The sequence below is a fragment of the Camelus dromedarius genome, chromosome 4 (genome assembly GCF_036321535.1).
Source record: "Camelus dromedarius isolate mCamDro1 chromosome 4, mCamDro1.pat, whole genome shotgun sequence".
Classification (NCBI taxonomy): Eukaryota; Metazoa; Chordata; class Mammalia; order Artiodactyla; family Camelidae; genus Camelus; species Camelus dromedarius.
The window spans coordinates 24,629,163-24,652,082 of record NC_087439.1 but is presented as its reverse complement, the minus strand read 5'-3'; the positions used below and the strand labels follow the sequence as shown (position 1 = coordinate 24,652,082).

Sequence of the window (22,920 nt, the reverse complement as noted above, 5' to 3'; positions counted from 1 at the left end):
ACGAAGATTGCCAACGAGGCCCAGAGCCAGCATATACAGACATCTCCTCTGGGGAGGTGCTTTACCTGGCTGGTTCCTTTTCATAAAAAGCTAAGAACTCATGGATGGGTCTATCGAGGTTCTCACAGTGTAGATTTTAGAAGAGGCAGTGAGAGCTATGATAAAGCCCAGCACTTCTCTGGGACTGGATAGGAACGTCTCTACAGTTTTGAAAGTTTTTTTACTCCATTAGTGCACAGTGGGGTTAAAGTGCCTCCTCTAATGTGGTTTCGCCATTTCCAAGGAACTACATGACCATTTGCCCATTGCTTAAGGTTATTTAAATACGAGCCACAGCTTTGAGCTGACGTAAGAACACAAGAACTAACATCAAGGGTATGACAAAAATGCATAGGTTAGCAAACACATGTCCCTGTCCAACATCGTATTTCTCAGCCATATTACCCACTTGGTTAGTCTCCATTTTACGTATTAAAAATACTAATGCTACATGAGTTAGGTAAGGCAAGCTTGCTGAGATGGGCTCTTCTTGCCTCGAACAGTGAAGGAAAACTCCCAGCTCTTTGCCTCTACATTACTCTAACAGAGCTCATCTGGAGGAACACTGTTAGCACTCATACAGTATCTTACATTTTTAATGGACTTTCTAAAGCATTATCTCATTCATTCTCACCATAACCAACTTTATAGACATAGGATAAAATCTTGCAATAGTTATCAGTCATAATAGCAGCCTGCCTACCTTAACTCTGCCTTGTTCGGCTCCGACCATGACAGTGTTTCTGAAATCCTGTCCAGTTTAGAGTTGAGTATAGGACAGTAAGTGCAGAGATGGTCCTGCTCTTTACGGGAATACAAAGGACACATCCTCACCTGGGTTTGAGGACCTGCTTCCCGTATCTCTTGGGCTAAGGGAATGGCTTGCCTAACATCTTCAGAAACAAGTTAACGAAACGAAGCTTTAGTGATGGGTATCCAATATCACAGCCCTCAAATCAACACATTGTACAAGTATGCTTCCAAATGAGACAATTCTCACTTGAAAATATGGAGACCATGCTGTGAAATTTGTGTGACTTCTTTAAACATATATATATAACTTGAGATAGGTACCTCAATGCAAGAGCCCCCGATTTCTTACCAGAACACTGTCCTAGCATTGTAGGCGATCGTCAATGCTTGTGTGTTCCAAGACAGAATATCAGAATAAGCTGTTACGGAAATTCATGCTTGTTTATTTTTTTTTATTCCTCCTTTTAAAAAGACATTAAGAGGGCCTGGGAACTATAAAATACTGTTCTTCTTGAGAAGCAGAGGGCTCATGAAATAAAAAGTCTGACAGGGGATAAGAGTTCCAGCCTCAATTCAAAACGCACAGTTAAAGCATTGCTACTCCGTTCAACAGCAAAGACAACATCTGAAACTGTGAGCAGGCAGCAAGAGAAAGAACTGGGGAGAATAAACTCTGCTTTATTCTTCTTGATATCATTTTGCCAGAGCTTTAAACAAGCGTGAAGACTTTAGTGAAATGAAAAACAGAAAAAAAAGGGCATATTGAGGGGCTGTTTCCAACATGGGCTCCCCAAATTCCCACTCCCCCTAATGGGAACACTGTACACACAGCCATCCAAGATCAGACCTCCTAAGTAGAGCATTTTTTTTCTTGGAGATTTTTCTCATTTGGACTTTAATTAAGCTCCTGCCAGGCTTGCAAGCTTTTTAATTTTACCTTTCTTTCTTCTTTCCTTTCCTCCTTGAATCAGCTTGCTTGCCAGGAAACTTTTTTCAAGCTGTCACAATCATAGTAAGTATACCCTGAGATAAGAAATTTCGAGATGCACTAGAAGTTGCTGCTCCATGAATCAACAGCAGAAGTTTCCTTGCATCTGGAAAGATTGTCATTCATTCATTCATTCATTCATTCATTCATTTTTACTTAAGAATGTGTCTGTATATGTGTTGTGAATGAGAAAATGATAGGAAGGAAGCTTTGAGGAGTGCACGACCACTACTGGCTAGGAAGAGATAGAACCCAACCTCCTGTAAAGCCACCAGTTTAACAGAAGAAACTCACCTTTACTTAATTTAGTAGTCGCACTGTTTGTAAGCAAATTGTAGCCAACTTTTTAGTAGTGTTGGTGGGTGAAGGGTGAACAAGCCTAGAGAAGGCGATGCCTCAGTTGATGATTTAACACCTCGTTAATGAAATGCAATATTTAATTCACTTTGGTTCTTTCCCCAAATCCCATTTTACTCAGTTAAACTCACTGTGATTCAGAAAAAGTACAAAGGTAGGGGCTACAGATGTGAAAGGTGACCCCTGTAAAGCAGACTGCATGAAAAACCATTTTCATTTAAGGTAGATGAGTTGAAAACTGGCCACCCAACCTAAATGGGATGCCTTCTTCTTTTTTCTTAATTTTTAAAAATACTCAGATAATAGTGCAATGCTAGAAGTAAGAATAACAGAATAAGCCATCAACAACACAAGAACTAAAATGAAAGCCATGGGGTCTTGGGGATATTGTTATCTGCATGATTGCTATTACCATCATTCTTATCATTTGCTTAATAATAATTCCATGCCACCAGGTTATTCCGCCAACCGCTCCTGTCTGTGAGGTACTTACTGATCGCTTCCACAAACCGCTCAAAGAAGCTGTAAGGGAAGAGCGGCTCAGGCAGCTCCCGGAAAAACATCTTCAGTGCTCCGGTGACAACGTGGATGTCCTCCCACTGGCTGTCGTCCAAATTCAGCTTCTCTTCTGGGAAAACACGAGGAGAAATGGAACAACTGGTTTTAATGAAACAATTACAAGACACTAATTATTATGTTAATGTTTGCCTACTATCATCAGCAACCGTTAACAGCCTTCTGCACCTAGAGGTTTGGTGCTGTGCATGTTTTTTTTTTTTTCCCTCCTTTTTTTCCGTAGGAAGGGAACATTTTCAATGGAATACCATCTGTAGGAATGCAGTGAACAAAAAAACAAGAGACACAAAGAGACAGTGCCATTGACACAGTATGTCAGATACATTTATTCCCATAATGCATCAGTATGAAAATTAGCATCACCGCTCAACGTGATTCAAAGCTATTTGGTTTTGAGGCCGAGGGGCGAAGAGTTGCCAATGATGGCCGGCTCAAGGGACCGGCCTAAAGGCCTTGCTGAGCCAACAGGAGACATATGCTAAACATTGCAATAGAAAATGAGTTATTGCTTTACATGTGTTAGCCTTGCTGTGTACAAGGGAGTAATGGATAACACTTTTTCCCTTTTTTGCTGAATATAAAGTCAGCAAGGAATAGAATACTGAGTGAGAAAGGATATTAATTCCTTCTTACTGCTTCAAAAGTATCTTTTTTTTCCTCAGTTTTCATCTCAGCGAGGAAAATGTGCCCAGGAACAATATCAGACAGAGCCCTGTTGGCCTAGTAGGCTATGCAAAGCTGTCACAAAAGGTAACACGCTAAAGACAGACTGCAAGTGCTTACCAACTCCACTTAGAAACAGCGGAAATGTCTGCTCGGGAAGCTTGACTGAGTTGAGACATTTAAATATTAAAGAAAATAAAGCCCACAGTAAAGTTCTTAGAAGAAATAAAGAGACACTGGGCTGTTATTTCCTTCCTTTTCGTCTTCAGCAGGAAAGTCTGGAGTCATTCTCACCCCAAAAGTGGATGCGATAGGGTCTGAAAGTGACATCTTTACCCACAGCTAAAAGGACGCCAGCACAAAAGCATTGCTGCTCAGCACAGTGTTGGTCTTTCTGAAAGTACAGCATAGACAGATTTGGGGTTCCGGGCTTAATGTAAACTAAAGCTAATCATTTTGGGCAACCTGGGGGTTAACTGCAAAGCTGAGGATCCTGGCAAGAACTTAATAGGTATTTGGTCAAATGGAATTGTGCTTCTTTACCGATGTCTTGGGCTCACATTCAGATGCCTGCTTGTGTCAGTTTTATGAATGCAGAGGAGAATTCACACCAAAAATGTAAGAAAAGCTGAGAATTGTCACCGTAGGGAATCTCTGCATGGGCTGTTTTGCTAATAGTGTTCATGTCCTTTTAAAAATATTAGCCGAAATCTTTATCAGATCTTTTTTTTTCTCCTAAATGGATTATTATTCCCAGGGCTAGTAAGTGATGCTCCTGCTCAATAGGATGTTTGCAAAGAGAGGGGATGAAGGTGAATCTGTTTGTTTCAGATGGGCTTTTTTCTTCTTTACTTTCAATCTTCATTCCTACCTCAATCGTAACACAATAATTTGATCCACAACAAAATCAGCAGAGGAGACCTTCTTTCTGCCCTGCAATCATTTTTGATTGATTGTATTTCAACAATTAGTCTTTTATTTGGCTACACACTATTGAAATAGGACGACAGCATCTTAGCAGGCCAGCTTTAAACAGTCAACTGTTAACAATAGCATCAAAAAGGGAGACCTGATGGGGTTTACTGTCACTTTAAAGAACGGGGTTTTCACATTGTTGAAATCTGTCAGATATTTTGAAATGTCCCTCTCACTATGGTGCCACACCCCCTGCGTGCCCTTATAATAAAATTGGTTTTACTCCTGATTAAATCATTTTCTCCCTACCCACTACCATACTTCTCATAATGGACCTGTGCGCTCTACAGCTGGTGTTCTTCCCATGGTACCAATTCTTACTTTATCTTTTAAGCACTTTGCTGCTAAGATCTCATGCAGAGTGCTTATGTTTTGTTAAGAGCTTCATTCTTAGAGAAATAGCTTAACACATGTTCTAAAAATGTTGTACAACTTATTGCTTAAAACACATTTAGGAAATGTATAAGTACGGTAGCTTTGGCACTGAACTTTAAGTGGAAACCTAAATACACACATACACACACAACACACACACACACACACGTACACACAACTATCTCTACTAAAAATGTATCACAGAAGTCCCACACAAAATGCCATTTTGGTGCATAAGTTTAAGATCGCCAAAGGAAAGTGTTCAGCAGGTATAAAAGAGAATGATTTTACCTTAAAGCAAGGAAACAAGAACAAATAACTGCTTAACCAAAGGCAAATGCCAATGATGTCTGTCATGTCCACATAAACATCAACAAATTCAACTGATTGTGAAAATGAAATATTTCAATATATATAAAGAAGAAAATTTACCAAACAGTAAATACTATTTGATTATATCAACTCAGAATGCCATATAGTATCAATATCAACTTGTGTTACTTAAACATTCCTATCATCTAGTCTTTATTGAAAAAAGACAATTTGTAGCTCCTCAACAAGTAGCTACACTAAATGATATAGCAAGTAGTTGGAAAAGGGTCTTTTGGTCCATTATACCTCATTTTTGTATTACGTTTTTTCATAACCAACCAACGTTGAGTTTCCTTGTAAACCAGAGGGCTTGAAGGCATATTTTTCAAGGCCACTGTGATTTATCTACACATGCAGTTATGCCTGTATTTACACACCTTCTCATGAATTCAATCAGTTCTGAAGGAAAAGTGACCATAATCCAGTCTCAGTATTAGCAGATATCATTATAAACACATTTTGTAACATTTGATACACATTTTCTAACTAATCTGTTAGCAGTGATGATGCCTTACGCGTCTCCCTTTTTCAATAGAGCAGGACTTCTCAATAGTGAAGCACTATGGACACCTGGGGCTGAATCACTCTTTGTTGTGCGGGCTGTCCTGTGCATTCTAGGGTATTCCGTAGCATCCCTGGCCTCAGCCCCCTGGATGCCAGTAGCACTTCCCAGTGCTGCTGATGATAAATATCTCCAGATATTGCCAAGTACCTCCCGGTGGTGCAAAGTTATCTCCAGTTGAGAACCACAACAATGGAGCCTCGAAGAGTCTACAAAAGTTACTCAATAAACATTGATTTATGAAGTTTACCTTATGTAGGCAGGTAACTAGAAAACCAGGCATGTGCATACTGAGATTTCTTTCATATGAACTTAAGAGCTGGTAATTATTACTGATAACATCAAACCATTTTACGGAGCAAAGTTCACATGACTACATTTCAGGGTGCTTTGCCACGAAAGTGACAACCAACAACTATTTAGCTGCTGAACTATCCTAGGGACTGTGCTGTGCACTTTGCACTCATTATGTAACATAATTTTTTTCAATAAGACAGTGAGGTCCGTGCTATTGTTATCATCAGCTCCATTTTACAGAGAGGGAAAATGAGGCCTGGGTAGATTAAATAGCTTTTCCATGACTGATAAGCGATAAACCCAGGAAAAGGAGCCAGGAAGCCTCCCCTCAAAACCACTACGGTCAGACTAAGCTTGACTGGCAGGAGCTGAAAGGAAAAAGGCCAATGGATAGTAATTGCAAATGGTAGTAGATTGACCATTACTTCAAAGATAGTGATTTTTACATTTTATCCCTAAATATCTTATTTGAGGCTATGCTTTTACCTGTAAACTGACTCTGATCTTTCATAATTAGTTATTTATAGAAGGAACATGTTCTTATATAAACAGATATAAAGCAAATTGGCGATAAAAAGAAACTGCATGAGGAATGGGACAGAAGATGGAGCAAACCCATATGTGGTGATGGGGTGAAGAGGAAATGTGATAGAGTGAGCAAGAGATTACACAAAACACCAGGCTTGGATCTACCACTAATTCATTGTCTATCTGTTTATTTACTTGTGAAATGAAGATATTTAGAAGGACAGTTGTTGGTATCAAATGAGAAGATGTATCTGAAAAACATATTCAAGACGCCACTATGATGGGGAAGGTGAATAAAGGCCAAAAAGGCAAAATATATTAAGGAAACACTGAGCGAACATCATAAACCATCCTGGTTGTCTTAGGGGATTTACCTCAGTGTGACACAATTCGTCACATGAGCCCAACAAAAACTTTACATGCTGGAGTCCAGTCAGTCCTGGGAAGGAGTCTGGTTGAATCAGGACACTTCATACTCATCACACTGATAACCTGTGCTGGTTTCTCCCAGCCCTCTAATTAAGCTGTTGTAAATTCACTTTGGTCATGGCTTTTGGCTTAAAGCGTTTAAGCAGAATTGAAGATAGGTTAAGCTCCAGAATCCAAAGCCACTATGTGACTTTTATGATATCACAAAAAGTGTATTTAAAGATTGTATCCAAACACTCAAGTCCACTTTGAAATGTCCTTTCTTGAAAGGTTTTTGTGTATTTTATTATTTTTAAAGCAGAAACACATATCTATAGCTAAAAGTTATTATATTTGAAAGAAAAAATTTACAGTAACTATTAGGAATCATCTTTTTGAAAAAAGAGAATTGAAAGATGGATCTTTGATAGCCACACTAGGTCATGGTCCTTGCCATAGAAAAAGGTACGTCTAAATGTCACTTTTTAATCACCACTTTCCTCTTGTATTAAATATTGCTCTATGGATTGGTATAACCAGAAGTTGCAGTATCAGATCTGATTTTAACTAAACTCACCATGTTCACTTAGTATTGGTTGAAATACAGTTGAAGATAACTTCGGACTATCCAGGATCAAATAGTTACATAAGAATAAAGAGATACTTCTTTGTGTGTTGAAAAATAAGTGCATTTTTACCTTGTAATTTTTTTTCATGGGACTTTTAAAGCCTTTGTCCAACTTTTATTTTACTGTTGTAATAAAAAAAAAAAAGAGGAAAAGACAGCCTAGATTTCCCAGGATATGGAGAGAATAGCTCTGATTTCATTAATATAGTGACAAGAACCTATTACATCATGAAACTCTCCTAAAGGATGTGGTATCTGCTTCCAGTGCAGAAGACCATTTGGAAACCTTATCTGAAAGGCCTGCTGGGTACATGAAAGTCACATCATGAATGAAAGAGATACCAGAGGGACTATCGATCCAAAAAAATAATAATTGGTTTGGCCATAAAATCAAACTGGAAGATTAGATATAAAAGTGGATAAAACATACTGTTTATCTATAAAGATATAGCTGATTTTCAGTTTAGCATTTAAAGGAGTGGATCAAAATGAAGTTGGTTGAATTATTGGACTAGCTCAACCTTTCCTGTTGTGTCAGCCCCTTAAAGTGACAGCTCAGTCTAACTTCTGGTGGATTAGAGAGGTTCTCAATTCTCAAACATGGTGATGTAAACCCTGTGCCAAAAGCAGCCTCTTTCCTTGCTGCACTTACTAAAGCCCCTTCCTAAAACATCTTGACTTAACATCATCTTAACATGAGACTTCAGTGAAGACATTATCTGAGAAAACTAGGCCAGTTGACCAGTTAATTTGCTTGTTCACTTAACTTTTATTAAATAACATAGATCGGATAGAGGCTACATACCAGGAACTGCATTTTGTGCTGTTTAAAGCTACAGCTGTTGAGCTCCTTCCTCAAAGGAGAGGGCTTCCCCAAGTGCTCAGAAATATTACTCAAATGAATATAAATTAGGCTCCAGACCCTTTATGTCTTATTTCTGTCCCCTAGAATAATACTCTTCTGACCTTGAAGACAAGCAGGGACAAATTCACCCCCAAAATGTGCTTTATGTCTGTAATGGGCTGAATTGTGCCCCCTCACTCCAATTAACAATTTGAAGTCTCAAACCCCACCCCCCACCCCATACCCCACTAAGACTTTATTTGGAGATAGGGTCTTTAAAGAGGTAATTAAGGTAAAATGAGGTCCTATGGAAGGGCCTTATTCCAATTTGACTGGTATCTTTATAAGAAGAGGAGATTAGGACACAGACATGCACAGCAGGAAGACCATGTGAACACATGGGAAGAAGACAGGCACCTGCAAGCTAAGGAGAGAGGCCTCAGAAAGAAAGCAACTTGTCAACACCTTGATCCTGGTCTTCTAGCCTCTGGAACAGTGAGGAAATGCATTTCCATTGTTTAATTCTCCCCCTGCCCACACTCTGTGACACTTTGCTATGGCAGCCCTGGAAAATGAATACAATGCCCAAAAGTTCTGTGCAGAGAAAGATGTCATGATCCCACAATATATCTAAACACTTCCTCAACACATGGGCTATGCCACACTTACGAAATATGCTAAACCACAGAGACAGCTGTTTAGGTAATTCAAAGTAAATAAAAATAATTATCTAGATTCAGAGAAAGGATTTGAAGACGGAATTAGCTGAATAATTGCTTGCCTAGTCAGGGTCAACCCAACTCTTTCAAAGGATTTTTTTCTACAAACATGCAGGATACTCTATGGCACGGCCCCCGGACAAAGAATAAAATCATGATTGCTATTTTCTTACTCATTCTTTTTTCCAGCTACGACTTCTAGAGAAGAAATACTTCATTGCTGCTATAGCCCAAGACACAAAATACTAGGGAATATTTAAAATGTTCTCAGAAAAACTCAGTGCAAGCCAAATCAACTCTCTATGGCAATGGTATTTATCAAAGAAGGAAGAAAGTGGTTTTAAATATGAAATTTCTGTACTCCAAAACCAAAGAGATTTATTCCTCACAATTCACTACAGTGACCTCCAGGAAGCTATTAGGAGGCTTACATTTGAAAACAGTTGTTTTACTGTAAGAGGAGATGACTGGACTTATGTACAGAATGGGCAGTTTTGCCACCAGGACTACAAAAATCCAGCTTTGTGTGGCCTCCTTGAGGTAGGAAGTAGAGAGGAACCAGGAAAATAAGCAGAAATTCTCCAAGATACTGAAACCTTATTAATAAAAGCTTTCATTTCTTAATATCCACTGGGATATTTTGGCATGCCATGTTAACTTGCTTTCTATGTACTTCATGCTGTGTATATTTCTTTGGAAATCACTTAAGAAGCCCAAGGCATGCAAATAATGTCACAGGCTAATATGAAATATCTTTAGTTACTCTCTTTGGAGGAGGTGGAGCAGCCCTCTACTATACCCAGTATGGGAACTGAGTCAGGAATGTTTTGTTTTTATTTTTCCTCAGATTTCATTTGAATGTAAATAATAACACAATAAATAGGAACAACTGAAATTTGTGAAGCGAGCACCACAGATGGAAAGTATAACAAATGTGTCATTGCTCTGTGCATTTTTAATTTATAACGGCATAACATAAAACATCTTTCCATCGTCTAAACTCCATGTATAATGCCACCTTATAAAATGATGTTATTGACATTTTGCTTCTCTCCAGGCCTCTAGATTTTTTTGTTTAGGTATCTGGGGAGAGGGATCCTTGTCCAGACTCTAACAACAATAACAACAATGACAACAATGAATTGACTTTATTTGTAAGGAACATAAATTTTAAAAAAGGATACACTTCATGATACCAATATATATTTCTTTCATTCCTTTCTTACTCAGAGCTTCCAACTCTGCTCTGATTTCCATCCAGTCAAAGGCTTTTTGTACTCTGCAGACACCCTACACAATGGTTCGTTTTATTTGACCGTCTTCTCCAAACAGATTCTGAATTTGCTTGAATTCCGTGGATGATTTCATACATTACATACTCCGAAGGGTAGAGAATCCGTAGGATTAAATTTCAGCAAAGTCATTTTTGAAAGTTTTCTTCGTTATCGGCTCTGAATTTCACCACTATTGCTATTTGTTCTCTCCAAGCTATATTACATTTGTAAATACCAAGCGGAAGGTCGAAACATATCTCATAATGATATCTAGGAAATACATATAACTGAGTCCTATAAATACACACATGTCTGTTGTGGGCATATGCACACTTATAGAGGCTACTTAATGTACTGGTTTCCTCACTTGTCTAACGAGAACTGTCATCACTCCCTCCTAATTCTGTATGAGAATTTAGGGAAGTAATATATATATAAAAGATCTAGAACAGGCTTGTTAAAACATTATCAGAAAATTTATTTGGACATTATCTTCTTTGTCAGCCAGACTTTGGCAAATATTTCCTGAATCTAATATAATTTCTGGCTTTTATTATTCCTATTACTACACTGTTGGTGTACATGGGTTTAGAAATGGTATCATTTAACAGGAGGAGGACTAGGCTTTTTACTAATTTAGAAGTCTCTTGTCTGGAAAAATTGCCAGGAAGATAGAAATAAAAGGTAAACCAAATAGATAAATTAAGACAGTGCTACTCTCATTCTTTGAAACCATTTTATTCCTAGATAGGACATCTATTAGTTAGTTGTCAATTGAAGATAACCAAAATGAAGAGAAGATTTCTAGCAATTATTAAGGATAGTATTTTTAACCTAAATTATCATTATTAATTGATCCATGGGAGTAGTTAAGTAATTTTTCTACTTCATATCACAAGAATAGCCAGAATTCTGCAAAGGTACATACAAAAAGAATTGAGTGAGGAGGATGGATCAGAGTGAGTATATGGAAGAGAAGCAGTGTGTCCAAGAGGCACTGGGAGCAAGGAGTGCAATTGAGAGTTTCCGTTGAGTTAAAATGCTGCATATTTGCTGTGGAAAAACAATATTTTAAAGGAAGTCAAGAAATAAGAGAGAAAAACTCAGGTGCATTTATGACACTATTGCACAGAAGAGAAAGAAGTCTAGAAAACTGATGGCTAGGCATGTACAAAGGGTTAAAGTTCCGAGATAATTATTGTGTATCACGTTTATCATCAGTTCAGCAAAGTCAAAGTACTGTATTTTCCTGAAATTTGTAAAGACCTGCTGGTAGTTGGGAAATGAGAATCCATTTGGATTATCTGACCAGAGATAAGACTTCAATGGTGTTTCAGTATCATGCACTACTCTACTGACTCTACAAAAGGGAATTACAATTAATTGGATTATGCTGGTTTCTGCACGCTGATTGTAAGAAAAGAAAGTATAAAAGTGTAACTATTGCTAACAGGTCATATCTATCATCAACCATGGGATTTCTTTTTTACTTACCAATAAGATTAATTTCTTCTTTACAATCTTTCAATTTGAAGTTGTTTTAATTATAGAGTTTAGAAAATTCAAAGGAAAAGGCAAACCTACTTTCAATGTATTATTAATTGACCTGGTTTTTATTCATCTTTATGATGAGATAAAAAGAAATGGATGGCTTGTTTATTGTTTAGAAGATTTTTACTTGCTAAAGATCCCTTTGCAATCTCCTCTCAATTTCAATTTAATTAAATTTTGTTCATACTGGATTTCTGTAAAGTACTAAGCCTGGGGCTGTATTTCTGGGGATTCACAGAGATGTGGTCTCTGTTTTCAGGAAACATAGTATCTAATAAAAGAATTAGGTCTTTAAACTCTAAACATTATGACATGGCTAAGTGGAGTATTAGATTAAGGTTATGAACTGCTAGATAACATAATATAGTTGACCCTTCTCAGGCACTATTCTAAGTGCTTCGCATGTATTAATTTATTTTATCTTCACATTAACATGCGCTAAAAGTACTATTATTTGTTCAGTTTTACTAATGAGGAAATGGAGGTCCCTAGATTAAGCAGCTTGTCCAAGTTCACTCAGGTATTTAGCTAGCGTCCAGTCAATCTGGCTCCAAGCCTGAACCCATAGTCACTCTGCTAGCACAGGGTATGGACTGGTTCATTCCAACTGGAGTGATAGATGAAATTTCTCTAAGGCAATGGCAGTAAGGGATCCATAGCCTTTTGATGGACTGAGATGCGTAAGGAAGGATATTCTAGTCCAGGGTTATACAAATATGGTTTCAGGACCCGCTATATTGGCATCACATAGGATGTTGTTAGAAATGAAAACTATCAAATCATATGTCAGATCTGCTGGATCAGAATCTCTAGGGTGCAGGTGGCCGTCTGTAATTCATCACTTCCTCCAGTGATTCTGATGCATGCGGGCTAAAGTCTGAGAGCCACTGTTCTAGAAAACTGATATGAAATGGATGAGATTTAATTATTGGCATGTGGCCTTTTTATGGTCAGTGCAAAGATGGGTTACAAAATGTGGTGAGAATTTAGTTTGGAAGTTAGTGGATTGCCTTAACTGCCATGCTAAGAGAGTAAATGTTCTACTTCAGACAAGAGAGAATGATCAAAAGTTTGAGTGGGGAAATAATATCATTCAGGCTGTATTTTAGGGACATAGGTCAGTTGAGAATACCATGATATGTCTGAGGTGAAAAGGCAGGAACATACAAATTATCTTGGAAGCTATTGCAATAACCCACGGCATCACGAAGGCCAGAACTAAGCAGTATTTGTAGAAATGCAAAAAAGAGGCTGAGTATGTGAGGCCTTAAAATTTAATGAAAGTAGTGGTGGTTAAAGGCAAAGAGAATCCAGTAAAACTATTGTTTCTAGCTAGAAGGATGTGGATGTGCTTACACAGTTGTCTTGTATTAGACACCTGAGAAAGAGTGGCTAGGATTTTTCATTCATTCAGTTTGTTCCCAACAAGATGCCAGGGATTATGAGTTTGGTTTGGGTATGGTATGGACATTTTCAGGTGGCAGTGTCCAGCAGACATTTAGGTATTTAAATATGAACCTTAGTAAAGGGGATAAAGATTGGCTAGGTCATCTTGAGAATTATCATCAAAGAGGTAGAAGATGAATAATAGTAACTACAGAAGTGCCAGCAAACGCCATTAGCCTAGCACCTAGCATGTGTCAGTCTCTGTGATAGGCACTTTGCACACATGTTCTTATTTAACTTCCATAGCCACCAAGCAAGGCAGTACTGTCCTCACTGAACATGTGAACATCTAAGGACCAGAGAACTTAACTTGTTCAAGTTCATTCAGGAAGTTAGTTTCACTGCTAAGATTTTTTTTTTGGTACTGTTTCCTCACTTGCAAACTATTTTGCAAGACAACCCAAAATAATAAAAGAGGAAAATGGTAACATAGGAACAGAGCAAGAAGAATGCCATTCAAATTTATGTCTTGGAAGTAAGAATGTAATTATTTTTACATGTGTTTATAAGCAAGCAGCTCCACACTATGATATGAAAAAAATATCTAGCCAACAATATGGATTCTTGTGCTAATAGTTTTAAACTCTCCAAAGGTCAGCATCTAAAGAAATCAGTTTGCTTGACAGGGTAAATTCCACTGCAGTTTTGTCCCTAGAGGAGGTAGCAGCAGTCTTACATACATGGAACGAGTCACATTTTGTGATTCAGGTCATTTGTGCTGCAGAACACCGATCACTAAACCCAGTGCTCCTTGTTGTGTTACTGAGTAAGAATGATTACTATGTTGTAAATTTTATGGGGCAAAACATATCTAAAGTTGAGAGGAATAAAACATACGGAGTGATAGGGGTTTCCCAGGTTCAGTGGTCATGTCTATGCAAACAACAAGTTGATAGCTTTCAATCAAATTGGAAACTTGTTTGGTCAAGTACAGATAACCTGTCAGATTTATAACTCTCCACCTTAGTCCAAAATGTTTAGGAAGTCATTACTAAGTGATGATCTCGGTTAAAGATATAAAATGATTTCAGGAACATTATATTTTAATTTTCTGAAACTCCAGGTTACATTTCCTTTAATGAACAGAGCTATTTTTAAGTGATAGAACAGCCGTTAATCTGAATGTGTGATAAGGCACTTGAATAAACCTCCGCATTACATATGATTTACAGATTGCATTTATATACCGAACACACCTTTGTCATGTATTTTAGAGACTATGATTTTGTACTCCATCCATTCAAGGAATCTACTACCTGGCACAACCTGCCAGTTAGTCTTAACATTCCACTTCACTCAGACCCCTGCCATCTGCTTCTGTTAAACTGGTATGCTCACTGCTCCCAAACAGGACCTGTACTTTATAACCTCCATATTATGGTTCTTGTTCATTCTCGACCTAAACTACCATATCCATTCCCTCCTCCTACCCCATCCTACCAATTCTTTAAAGCCCAAAGGAAGCTTCACATCTCCAGAAATCCTGCCTAGAGCGATCCACTTTTCCTTGATCTCACTTCACTTTGAAAGCTGAGCATTTATTGCCTATGACACTAATTTGGGGATTAAGCATTAACAATCACAGCATTCCTGCATTGTCTCCTCCGGCCCTCCTGCAGATACCCCCTATTGGTTCAATCTAGTTGGAAGCCTTTTGGTAAGGGGACCTTGGTGATGTAGGGCATACATGTCAGATCCTGGGTACAGGACAGGGCAGTGAAGGGTGAAGAAACGATGTGGGGTAGGGAGGAAAGCCAAAAATTACAAGCATATCAATCCAATAGTCTGTTAGTTGAAACCAAGAATCCAATTGCTCAGAGAAATAGTTCAGAATCTCAAAATAGTTCAACTTGGTTTTGAATATTGTAGAAACTTTCTGGGTGGGGATGGGAGGGACAGAAATCTTTTGTGTAAGGCCATCCTTAACATCCTTAATCCCATAAAGAAACACATGTACATGCACTTATTTCAATGTGTAATTATTGACATAAACACAGCTGCTCTCTATGTTAAAGGAACATTAAGCTCACAAAAGCATGGAAATTCCTACTTAGAGTGTCTACTCCATCCTTAACATGTCTTGTTGTGCCCAGATGCTCCATGTATTTTTGCACCATTTAAAAGGTTGATGCACAAAAGCAAAAAGGTGGTAGAAAAATTAACTGGAGAAAGGAGCGAGCCAGATAGAGCTGTCCTATTCTCAAATTTTATTATGCTCTAATCTCCATAACAGCTAGGCACAACAAAACAAGTTAAGAAGGAGAGATAATTTGACTGTGGATTTTTAGATTTGGGGGCAGGAAAACTACACATGTAAAGATACACAAGACACATACAGCCAAAACAGAAGAATACTGAAATTGTGTAGTTTATGTTAAACTTAAAATAAATAGAGATTTACACTTCCCTTTAGATCCAGAAATACATGAAAAGTTGCAAGGCAGCCCACAACAAAGCAATTGACAAGAAAGATAGCATCTGCTTTTCTGTCTATTCAAGCTGAAGTTCTTCATTCTAAATGCAAGCAATGCTTCCCAAGTTAACATAATTAACTCATGACAATCCTGAAACATCATCATATAAGATACAGATGGAGATTCAAAGCTTTAAAAATGTCAGCTAACTGCATCAGGATTATCACTTTTTTTTTTAAAGTGAACAAACCATAATGCTAATTAAAACAGGTGTTTTTATTTCAAACCCTTTGCATGTTATGAAATTACAACCAGGGTTATTTATTTATTAGTCTGCTGTGAAACATACATCTTAGAACAAGGGGATCTGTGAAAACAACAAAGTAAAGAGATAAAAAGAATGACACTCAGCATTGCTTTCTGACACAATAGAGGACCAGTCGTTCAATTAGTTAGTAATTTCCGTGTGACTACTTGACAGAATCTACTAATTGTTAATCTTCCACTAACTATTGCTTTACATAATTAATTATATTCAAATAAAAACAACAAAGACATGTGGGCCAGTTGCCCTTTTGAGAATTTTTTTTTTTTTTCACAAACTGGTTCTGCTTACTGACAATATTTCCAGTATGAAAAGATACTAATCTCACAGGAGAAAACACATTAACGTGTTGGCACACTCTGTCTTCTACCTTGCTTTTGGAGCACCTCCACCCCCTCCACCACCACCAAGGGCACACAACAAAAGCCCCCTGAAGCTGCTGACTGCTTTACACAAATCCATCCTTGAAGCAATTCACAACAGCCAGAGTCCTTTGAGCTGGGATCTTTCCTATTAATTTAGCATTGCATAAAATTCAGAATAACCTGTCCGGAGGTCAAGCATCATTCATCATTAGCTGAAGTGACATTTTCAACCCTTCATATTGCAGCTGCTAAGAAGTGGGGTAGAAAGGTATTCTTTGGGAGGAAAAAACAAAACTCAGAACACAATCCTTGCTCTATCCAAAGAAGAGAAAACAAGGTGCCTCTATGTCAGCAGGATAATATGCTTAAATTTGGTGATGTCATTCTTCCCTAACCCCAGAGTCACTACACACATGGCAGCTGCGTTCCTCCACTTAGGAGTTCTAGCGGAGATCAGTATTAACCATTTTAGATGTAAATGAAGTCCTTTAGTGGGGTGGAGAACATAGCTTTGTGAGCTGAAATGATGATTTATATCCGAATCCTATCTTGTTTTTGAGAGATTGCAACTGTTAACAAGGCTCCCCTTGTTCTGGGGGCACCCTCCAGGCATAAAAAATTCTGGGAAGCTGAGTATGATCACTTTTGAAACTGCAAAACAGCATTCCAAGGCTTTGCAGCAAACACACTGGCCAAATTAGGATCTATGAGGCTTTGCAGTTCACAAATGAAAGATCACTCTCTGTTTTGTGGGATGCCTTCCTTTCTCTAAAACATTAAGGTCAGGACAGGAAATGGGAGCAATTAAAATGAAAATGCAATCAGAAAAAATAAATAACTGGTATTTGACTTTTGATAATGCATAGATGTTCGCAAAATTATGAGACATCTCTGGGTTCTAAAATACCAGGATATTTGCTCTAAAAAGCAAGGTTTCTCTGAAAAATATTCAGAGTCGGAAGACAAGTACGAAAAATACCAATGAAAGACAGAGGTGAGATCTGGAGGTTTCTGCTAGGACTCTCTCGTCTCTCTGAGTTTGCCTTGGATTCTGCCCCACATATTAAAGTTCTGAAAACATAGTAGAATTTTGAAACGTAGTAGTTTTTAGTGCTAATTCTCCTCCCAAGTTAGAGCAGTGTGATTGAAAGGTATCTGTAATAATTGTTTATGATGTGTAGCAAAATCACTTTCCAAATTTTGCAAAAATCAAAACTAAAACCTCTGCCAGTTCATTCCCGAGAAGAAAGTAATTTCAAGGAATCCTCCACGTTGATGGCTTATATGGATTTGAATTATGTATATAGTTGTAATTCTGTTGCATTATGTCAAAACTCATAAAATGTAGTGTTTTCATCTGTAATGACTTTCCTAATACTATTTAACCTCCTCATTCACTGTGTTTGGCTGGGATCATACCTATGCAAAAGAGGCAAGTGGAGTAAATAATGACATGTGATCGCGGCAGGTGAGATCACAGGTCCTAGGCATTCTTACACGTGGTCAGAGCCTGCAGTGGTCCAATTTTTAGGCTTGACCCTGAGGGAAATGTACACCTTTTACTTGCATCAAAACCATATGGGATTTCTGGCATTGGAAACTTCTTTACGGAGTAGGCTTTAAGCTTGGATATGAATGTCTCATAAACAAGCTGACAAAAAATAGAGCCTGTCCATACACCACGGTCCAAGGACTGTTATAAATTCCAAATGTCTTTTCTATTTCACTGTTAATTACCCTGATATGGGCTGAGCACATACAGAGATCAAATTGGGATATTAAAAGGGTAGTTATCTGAATAATTTAAGAAATTATTTTTATTATGCTACTAAATTAATTGAAGCAAAATATAATAATAGATTATAATATGATATCATGCATCACAGATAAAACACACTCACATCAGTATCTCATTTAATACAGCAATCTGGGAAAAAGTTAGTTGCCATTTTCTGCATTTTAGGGGACAGTAAATGGAGGTTCAGTGAAATAACTATACAAACATTGCATATAGGAGAGCTGGCATTTGAACCAAGTATTTGGGTCAAATACTCTTTTCACTGCACCATTATAGAATCATTCCTGCTATTTAAATCAGCTATCCATTTTAATTGTTAAATCATATCTAGGTTGAACTATGAAGAAAGCATCCAAGGATAAAAAGAGTAAAACCATTTCAAATTCAAGATACAGGTAGTTAAAAAGATAGAGATGAATGGTTTTAAGGTAGGTCTCAATTAGCTCCCTGTGGTCCATCAATCCCATTTCCTTGTCCTGGAAGACAAAAGCGTCTTTACATTAAGTGCCCTGAATCTGCTTCATAATAGTTTACGTTAGTTTGGGATTATTAATTACTTGTTCCTGGGACTTCTCCTATTTTCAACCCTGGGTTCCAAGCACCTTGACTTGAGGTGCTGCATCTTAGACTTCTTCAAATACCTTGTTTCTGTGCAGCTAGGTAGATTTTATATTCCTCCCTTAGGACTACTTCTTTACCTGGATATATAGTTCAAAGTGCTAATTATGTGCTAGTCCCAGTGGAAGAGAACACCAAATGGAAAATGTTTTTCCTGTGAGAGTCTAGCCACGGAGCAAAGGTGGACAAAGCAGGAAGGAGCTGAGTGAGAGTCAGAACTCCTTACTTCAAGTCCCTGCGCTGTCCCTTAATCTCTTAGCTTCAGTTGCTGGGTTGTTGTGAGCACCTATTAAAGGAGATATACATGGAAATAATCTATGAAACGGCATGATCCAATCTCTTCTTCACCAGAATAAAGATGCTCAAGAGAGTAGAACACTTAGGAGAAAGCACAGAACTCGTATTTGAGATTTAAAGTTGTCTGAATGACACTATTTAGTTGCAACAAATTCTATTCTATATCATTTAATTTTAGCAGGAGCATCACCTGCATGTACCAAATCATGACCATCAGGACTGAAATACTAAAGCTTCATACGGAGAAATTTATTAGGGAACATCTCAGTAGCTAGCTGGATATAATACTTTCTCTGAAACAGCATTTTGTATATACAAATGAGCAAAATGCCTAATATGGGCAAAATGCTGGTGATTGAAAGTTTGAATTTTGTAACTGAGATAACCCAGGAGCTTGACAAACATTGGAAAGCAGAGCAGGGAGAATTCTCTACATGACGACTGTGATGACTCTTCTGCTTCAGATGTCTGAAGGACAATGCAGATGCACAGACAAAGGCGGGTCCGTGCATAGCATTCCACCAGAGTTACCTGGAACAGCTTGTAAGAAACTATAACGGAGGATCTGGGAAAATTCCAATCCTACCTTGGAATCTGAATTTTCAATCAAGCAAACAAAAACAAGAGAAACAACTAGACTCAAACTAGTTGGTCCCTCCAAATGCAGGAATAAAATTCTGAATTTGGACCTGATATCTGTGGCTGTCTTCAGTCTAACCTTAAATTTTAAATCTTATAAGCAGTGCAACCACTACTTGGAGAGATTATTTTGTAGTCTAATGGATCTCATTGTCAGGAAATGGCTTTTGATATTCAGCCAAAATCAAGCTTTCCAGAAACAAGTTTTATTTGTGCATTTCCCTCCTTTAATATTTATGGCTAATGTAGATATTTCATTTATGGGCTTCATTTTTAAAGATTCAAACTGGTAGATGAGGAAAGGAAGAAGAGGAGTTCATCCTTTGTCTTTTAGAATTTTTTTCTTTTTCTTTCTTATTTACAGTAAAGTTATCTGCTAAAATGGATGACTTTTCCACCGAGATATGGTAAGCCTTCAGAAGAGAAGCAGCCCAAATAGGTGGAAATATGTGAACAGTACCTTGCAAGAGCTGCCGCTGGAAGTTCACCAAATAAACTAAATCTGTAAGAAGACTACCTCAACTTCAACAGCTTTAAAATTCTTTGTATTGCCATCATTCATTGGTAACTGGGGAGTTTTTACAGCCTTTCAAATCTTAGAGTCCTTTCAATCACAAGATGCCTTAAAGGGACAGAAGGCCTTAAAATGTGCTCCCAATCTCCCTAGTTGAAAAAGATACATAGACCAAGGGGGAAAAGTCAAACAACAATACAAAAAGCATTAATGCAAAGAACAGTGGGGTCTCTCCCTAATTTGACTTTCTCTACAGGTGGCCTGCAGCTGCGTCCAAACAGGTTACTCCATCGCCTTCCCATGAGCACGAAAACAAAGTGCTATCTGTATTCACAAGAATACATTTAGTGGCATAGACTGATTCAGGTCTAAAAATAAGAAAAAAGCATTTTTCCTGCATAGCCTGAGGTAACTCTGTGCACCAGCAGAAGACAGTAGCACTCTTGTCTCCCTGGCTGTGCCTGCACATAAAGGAATCAGAAACCTACTTCACATGACTCAAGGAGGCCCAGGGCCAGCAAAGAGTTGATTCATTCTATTTACATCCGCGTGAGCCCCATTGACTACATACAGCAGCCGAGCAGGCAAAATCAATAAGGAATATTCTGTTTTCAACTGACTTCAAGGTAAACTATACATACAGATCTTTGAGATTGATATACCTGTTTAAACCAGTATTCTATCATGCCGGTCAACATTATGCTGAAATATGCAAAATTAGGGCATGCCTATTTGGTTTGGCTTAAAAATAATTGATCAGACCCCCTTTACTAATCTCTTTTAAAGATATACACCCTGCCTGCGTGGTTACTTGGTGATGAAATGACAAGGAGAAGAAAAGCCAGAGACATGTCTGTATTGGATGGATAACCCTCCTAAAACTGACTATTAATCTATGTATTAATACTTAAATAATATCTTTTGAAATGAGCTTTCAATAGTATTGCTTCTCGTATGCGGCATCTACACGTGAGGGGGGAGTTCAGCTTGTTTCTGAAGTTTTCCTACCCTTTTCTTTTTCCTTCCTCCTTCCTTCATTCCTTACCTGCCCCCCCACCTCATTTCCCCTCTTATCTCTAAAGCACATATTTATATTTTTTTTTCAAGAAATTTCCACTTTTTTCGAATTCAACAGGCTGATTTAGGAGCAGATCGGTAAAAGGTGCTCTCCCCATTCACCTCTGCCAAAAAAAGAAAAATCTGATCTGCTCCACCTTCCCTGGAACACAGTTATATTTCCATTCTCACAACCAAGCAAATCATCTCCAAGCTACGTTTAATCCCTGCTGACTCAAGAAGTGTGAATCTCCACTCTCCTTCTAAACACAGGTCTTAAGAACAATTTTATTTGTTCAGTTGCTACACTTCAGAACTGTCTTCTTTTTAAACTTTTTGATAGCTCTGTGTTTTCCCGTCCACTCAGAAAGCCATACAATGTTGTTTTTGTAATGTGTACATGACAACCATTAGCAAAAACTTTTCTCTACTTTGGATAGCCAGATGGTTCCAATTTCTTTCCCTATTTCTCTTTAAACCTCCACCTATATTGTTTTATGAAGATGTATTGTTTTAGAATACCTCATAATAACATACTTTTGCTGATGTATGCCAAAAAGAAAAAAGACTAACTGATTTGCCTTTTGAATTCGATAAAGAGAAAAAGAATGGATTTAATAATGATTAATGAATGCCTAACTGTTCTATGTTATATAAAAAAAAACCCCAAACCTGAAAAATATATCTTGGAAAGGATAAGTGTCCAGTAGTCAATGTTCATTGTAAAGTGAAGGCTCACAAATGAGACTGGGGAAAGATTAACAAGTCATTCCCAAAGAAAGTCACAGATAATTGGGCGGATTTAGGAAAGAAAAAAACCCGAGCTAAGATATACGATAGTTTTTTTATTTTAAGTGAGACACAATTAATAGAATTAGGTTTGAAATAAGGCTTTTAAGAATTAGGATGGAACAAATCCTGCATCATACAAAATTTTTAACAGCAGATGAAGTAAAAATGCTCAATTATGTTCTCATGATTGAGATCTAAAAGACAAATAGTTAATAGAGGAAAACTGAAAGTCTCCAACTCATTTTACCAGAGAAATCACACAGCTCAGGTTTTAAATGGTCAAGCCCTGTGGTTAGGCAGCCTCCTCCCTTGGGTGTTTGAAACTAGCGACATTGGCTTGATTACTGGCTAATGCTAATTTTTAAGGTTTATGAATACTAGCTGTATCAGAGAAAACAGAACTCATTTAAAAAATTTATTCTATTGCCTTTTTCTGCTTATCTCTACTTCTAACTTCCCTTGGTATGAAACGTTCTAAGATTAAGGAAACTAAAGATTTTGAAGAGACACCAGTGCAGGCTGTCAGCAAAATATTATAAACTCATGAAATTGAAACAAATATACAGGCTACCACATTTTAAAATAAATGTCAAAGATATAAAGAGAAACTGAATCATGTTTAGTGAGTAAGTCAGATAAACTGTTGAGATTCCTTCGAATCCAGCAATTATACTATTCGAGCCATGAAGACCAGTCTGGGCCGTCTATAGCCATTCATGTTCTCCAGCCGAACTTTTAGAGCTAGTG

The 22,920-nt window shown here is 37.8% G+C and overlaps 1 protein-coding gene across 5 annotated transcripts in view; it reads right to left on the bottom strand.

Annotated features, from left to right (window-relative positions):
- The window catches only part of ARHGAP15 (Rho GTPase activating protein 15), a 575,316-nt gene that overhangs the window by 117,211 nt on the left and 435,185 nt on the right, over window positions 1-22,920 (bottom strand). For all 5 annotated transcript variants that reach the window (XM_064484735.1, XM_010974707.3, XM_064484738.1 and 2 more), the window contains one exon: window positions 2,631-2,765. In XM_064484735.1, the coding sequence (XP_064340805.1) occupies window positions 2,631-2,765 (135 nt within the window). The remainder of the gene's footprint in view (window positions 1-2,630; window positions 2,766-22,920) is intronic.